Genomic DNA, 5,384 nt, shown 5'->3' on the forward strand with positions numbered 1-5,384 from the left:
AGAAGGCTTGCTGACTTCCGAGGACCTCCCAGTTCCAGGATGGTCTGACTTCTGGGGAAGGCTGGGCAAGTGTGGGGAACAAGTGGGCTTTGGCTGCAGGCAGAATCCCAGCTTCCCCTATGGGTTGCCCTGAGCCAGTTTCCTCCTTAGCTGAGTCTCATTCATTCATTCGTTCATTCATTCATTCGACAAACCCCATTAGCAGCATCTACGCACCAGGAGGTTTAGGCTCAGGAGATACAACAGGGAACAAGACAGTGACCCTGCCCTGAAGGAGCTCACAGTCACCTAGGGCTGCAGTTCTCGGCTTGGGGTAATGTTGTCCCCAAAAGACATGAGAGTTGACAATGTCTGGAGACATTTTTGATTGTCCCACTGGAGGGATGCTACTGGCATCTAGGTAGAAGGCAGGAATGACACTAAACATCCTACAAAGAGCATATAAGAAATAATTACTCAATCCTGAAGAGCAGTAGTTAGTGTCGAGGGTGAGAAGCTCTGGTTATTGAGGGATACAGGCCGCCAAGTAAATATATATACCATTTCAGATAGCGGCAAACGCAAAGGAGGAAAATGGAACAAGACCAGGGAGGTGGTCAGGGACTCTGACGCTGGAGCTGGGACCTGAAGGAAGTGAAGAGGCAGAGCGTGCAGATACTGCAGGGAGGGCGTTCCAGGTTGCAGAGCGGCCAAGGCAAAGGCGCTCCGGTGGTGACGAACCCGGTAACTTTCAGGAACAGCCAGGAGGCCAGAGCAGCTGGAGAAGAGGGAGCAAGGGGGAGAGGTTGAGATGAGAAGATTGGGGGCCAATCACATGGTCCCGGAGCATGTGATGAGGACTCTGGCCTTTCCTCTGGGTCGGATGGGGACTGTGAGGGTTCTGAGCAGGGGATTGCTGGACCTGACTGGACCTGACTGGACCCGACTTAGGTTTCACAAGGATCACTCTGTCACGGCGGAGAGGGCAAAGGAGAGACCAGCGGAGAGGTGGCTGCGAGCGTCTGGATGAAAGATGGTGGTGGCAGGGGCCAGAGGTAGGCAGCGAAGAAGGGGATGAGAACCAGTCCGATTCCGGGTTTGTTTTGAAGGGGAGGCTGACAGGATCCACTGAGATGGGACATGGGGTGTGGGAGCGAGAGGAGTCAAGGATGATCTCAAGGCGCTGGGCCTGCGCCAGTGGAAGGCCGGCCTGCCCGTCCTGACTTTCCTCTCTCGGGAAGGGGGATAGATGTTCTGTGTGCTTCACGGATGGAGATCTTGACAGGAACACCTTCCGGGCATGTAGCAAACACTTCAAAAACCCTGGCTCTCAAGGCGCCCGCCTGGGTCTGCACAGCCAGCCTGGCACGGTGCACGGCAAGGTGGTCAGCATGGCAGCCCCGGGCTCCACCCTCGCCCAGATTTGCTCGGGAGACTAAGGAACTCTCGCCTCATGCTTTGCAGCTGACAAAGCACATTTGCAAACACTGAGTGCTGTGATACAATAGCCCTGCTGAGCAGCAAGGCCCTGACACATTTTCCCCATTTTGTAGATAAAAATGGAGACCCAAAGGGGGTCAGCGACTTCTCCACAGGCACACAGCGGATCAGTGGCAGAGCGGAAAGCTGGACCAGGGCAGAACCTCTCCTTTGTGTCCCCCGCTCCCTGCTCAAACTTCTGCCAAGAGTGCAGTGGGGGGTGGGCGTGGGTTGTTCTGGCAACCGGTTCCCCAGGGGCCTTCCTGGCCGATGGGCTCCGTGTACGTGCCCCCAGAGGCCTCCTAGAAGGGCAGGAAGAGGCCCTGGCCAGGCCTACGCAGCAGGCCCTGAGGGCAGGGAGTGCTCCACACAGACGATGCCTGTGCCACACACGCGTGTGTCATCGCGTGCCCCATGTCCATACACGGCCTCTCACCAGTTCCCTGCTCACCCCGAGCACCGCCCATCCCCTGCCCTGCCCCCTCCCCCCTGCACTCTGCCCCTCTGCAGCAGGAGCCCGGAGAAGCATTTCCTGTTTGGGGGCGACCTCCTCCCCCTCTAAGTCCCGGTTCCCAGGGCCCCAGGCTGAGCAGAGGTGAGGGGAGAGCTGCCCCCGGCCCCTCCTCCTTCCCCACACACCTCCAGTCTGGCTGGAGCCAGGAGGCTTGGCAGAGGGAGGTTGAGGCAGGAGCTTAGTTTATAAACGAAGACGCCCACGCCTGCTGTGATCGAGGTGGCTCCCACTGGGCGCCTGCACGCTCATGTGAGGGACTTTGTGTGCATGTAGAATGCCACGCCACTTTGCATGCGCACCTAGGGGGTAACATGCCAGAGCACGCGTACAAGTGGAAAGGGGGGCTGCAGGCCCACATGGGTCTATAGTGAGGGGAAGGGCTTAGCGTATCAGAGCCTGGGCCAGAAGGTCAGTGGAGAGAGCTCTTGGGTGGGGAGAGGACCATACCCACGTGTGTGATGTGAAGGGCATGAGTCAGAGCATGTTTCCACATGTACGGAAAGCTGCTGGGCAGTGAGACTGTTCCCGGGTGTGATGAGATTGGTGTGTCCAGACTTGGGTCACTTTCAGTCTCTGGGAAGTGACCTCACCCCACTGCCAAGAGCCCCAGGCTGCGTTGGAGTGCTCTGAGGGTCGTCCAGACTCTTCGGGGAGGCAGGTCCTCCTGCCCGTGACTCTCAGCACCTTGGTGCACTCCTCCCTCTTCCACCCGCACCCCCAGCACCCCCGGCACCCCCTACCCCTGCCACCCGCCCAACTGCTTCCTGCTCTGGCAGCCCCCCGGGGAGCAGGAGCACGGAGCTGGCGGCAGCCCCAGCCCACTCCTTACAAGGCCCGAGTCCGGCGCGGCCCGCCCCCGGCCCGCCCCCGGCCCGCCCACCGGAGGCCCCAGTCCCTCCCCCTGTCAAGAGCGACTGCAGACCGAGCCCGGACCAGTCGGGGGGCGTCGCGATGCTGCTGCGCCTGCTGCTGGCCTGGGCGGCTGCGGTGCCCACACTGGGCCAGGGTCCCTGGGCCACCGGGCCCCACGCCGCCTGTGGCCCGGACAGCTGCTATGCGCTCTTCCCACGGCGCTGCACCTTCCTGGAAGCCTGGCGGGCCTGCCGAGAGTTAGGGGGTGACCTGGCCACACCGCGAACCCCTGAGGAGGCCCAGCGCGTGGACAGCCTGGTGGGTGCCGGCCCAGCTGGCCAGCTGCTGTGGATCGGGCTGCAGCGGCAGGCCCGGCAATGCCAGCCGCAGCGCCCACTGCGCGGCTTCACATGGACCACGGGAGACCAGGACACAGACTTCACCAACTGGGCCCAGCCTGCCACAGGCGGGCCCTGCCCGGCCCAGCGCTGTGTGGCCCTTGAGGCAAACGGCGAGCATCGCTGGCTTGAGGGTTCTTGCACGCTGGCTGTCGATGGCTACCTGTGTCAGTTCGGCTTTGAGGGCTCCTGCCCAGCGCTGCCAGAGGAGGCTGGCCAGGCGGGCCCAGCCGTCTACACCACGCCCTTTCACCTGGTCTCCACCGAGTTTGAGTGGCTGCCCTTCGGCTCCGTGGCCGCTGTGCCCTGCCAGGCTGGCCGAGAAGCCTCTCTGCTCTGCGTGAAGCAGCCTGGGGGCGGTGTGCGCTGGTCACGAGCTGGGCCCTTGTGCCCCGGGACCAGCTGCGGCCCGGACAACGGGGGCTGTGAGCACGAGTGTGTGGAAGAGGTGGATGGTCGTACGTCCTGTCGCTGCGCTGAAGGCTTCCAGCTGGCAGCAGACGGGCACAGCTGTGAGGACCCCTGTGCCCATGCCCCATGTGAGCAGCAGTGTGAGCCCGGGGGGCCACAGGGCTACAGCTGCCACTGTCACCTGGGTTTCCGGCCCGCCGATGATGACCCCCACCGCTGCGTGGACACAGATGAGTGCCAGGTCATCGGCGTGTGCCAGCAGATGTGTGTCAACTATGTCGGAGGTTTTGAGTGCTACTGCAGCGAGGGCCACGAGCTGGAGGCCGATGGCATCAGCTGCAGCCCCGCGGGAGACATCGGTGCCCAGGCTTCCCAGGACATTGAGGACGAGTTGCTGGATGATAGAGAGGATGAAGAGGATGAAGAGGATGAAGAGGTTGAAGAGGATGAGGAGGATGAGGAGGATGAAGAGGCTGAAGGTGAGAAAAGGGGAAACATCAATGGTGACTGGACAGGGATGCCTGGGACCCCACGGAGGAAGGCCATGCACCCGCCTGACTTTGGCCTGGCCTATAGACCTAGCTTCCCAGAGGATGGAGAGCCGCAGATGCCCTACCTGGACCCCACCTGGCCACCCCCTCTCAGTGCCCCCAGGGCCCCCTATCATTCCTCAGTGCTCTCTGTCACCCGGCCCGTGGTGGTCTCTGCCACACGCCCCACGCTGCCTTCTGCCCGCCAACCTACTATTATTTCTGCCATACGCCGACCCTTGGCCCCTGCCCCTCAGCCCCCCAGGATCTCTGCCATGCACCCAGCTTTGCCGCCTGACCACCAGTTCCCCACGATCGCAGCCAATTATCCCGACCTGCCCTCTGTCCACAAGCCTCTCATTATCTCTGCCACTCGCCCAGCACGGCCCCCTGCCCACCTGCCCCCAGTGAGCTCAGCCAGACACCCCGAGCTGTCCACTGCTCACCAGTCCCCCATGTTTCCAGAAACCCAAGTGGCTGATACTCAGAACACCACTCCTTTGCTTCGAATCCCAGCAAACCACACCCTTCTGGGCACCCCCTCCAGCGCCCATCACCCCCCCGTGACTCCAGATGTCCCAGTCCTCAAATCCCAGGCCACCCACCTTCCCATAACGTCGCCTGCCCAGCCGCCTCCGATCACGACCTCCAGGTTCCCTCTGCCCACTGCCCATCAGGCCCGTGCGCCTGCCGCCGCCCAGCCCCCAGTCCCCCACACTCGCCTGCCCCCGCAGACCTCCGCGAACCGGGCCGCTCCCGCCAGCCCCACACACGCCTATTCTAAAGCCCCACAAGTCCCAAGAGAAGATGCCCCTGATCCCAAGCTGACCCCATGGCTGTCCTCAGCAGTCCCCTCCGCAGTCCCAACAGCCCTGGGGGAGGCCAGTACTGCGGGCCGAAGCCGGAGAGATGACCGGTGGCTGCTGGTGGCACTTCTAGTTCCTACATGTGTCTTCTTGGTGGTCCTACTAGCACTGGGCATTGTGTACTGCACCCGCTGCGGCCCCCACGCGCCCAACAAGCGCATTACGGACTGCTATCGCTGGGTCACCCATGCTGGGAACAAGGGCCCAACGGAACCCATGCCCCACCGGGGCAGCCTCACAGGGGTGCAGACCTGCAGAACCAGCGTGTGATGAGATGCAGCACACCACTCCATGGGGTGGGGGAAGGGGCATGCATTGGACACATGGCCGAGGCTGCACCAGTGACCCATGCAGG

The 5,384-nt window shown here is 62.3% G+C and overlaps 1 protein-coding gene across 2 annotated transcripts; it reads left to right on the forward strand.

Moving 5' to 3' along the window:
• The first annotated feature begins 2,889 nt into the window (after window positions 1-2,889).
• CD248 (CD248 molecule) lies at window positions 2,890-5,384 on the forward strand. Of its 2 annotated transcripts, XM_054570581.1 has the most exons (2): window positions 2,890-4,069; window positions 4,118-5,384. In XM_054570581.1, the coding sequence occupies exons 1-2, from the start codon at window positions 2,924-2,926 to the stop codon at window positions 5,297-5,299; spliced, it is 2,328 nt and encodes a 775-aa protein (XP_054426556.1). In that variant the 5' UTR covers window positions 2,890-2,923; the 3' UTR covers window positions 5,300-5,384. The 2 variants fall into 2 exon arrangements, with proteins under 2 accessions (XP_054426556.1, XP_054426555.1); XM_054570580.1 differs by having other exon boundaries at window positions 2,890-5,384.

This window comes from Pteronotus mesoamericanus, unplaced genomic scaffold (genome assembly GCF_021234165.1).
Source record: "Pteronotus mesoamericanus isolate MK-2021 breed Mesoamerican mustached bat unplaced genomic scaffold, CSHL_Meso_final contig_214, whole genome shotgun sequence".
Taxonomy (NCBI): domain Eukaryota; kingdom Metazoa; phylum Chordata; class Mammalia; order Chiroptera; family Mormoopidae; genus Pteronotus; species Pteronotus mesoamericanus.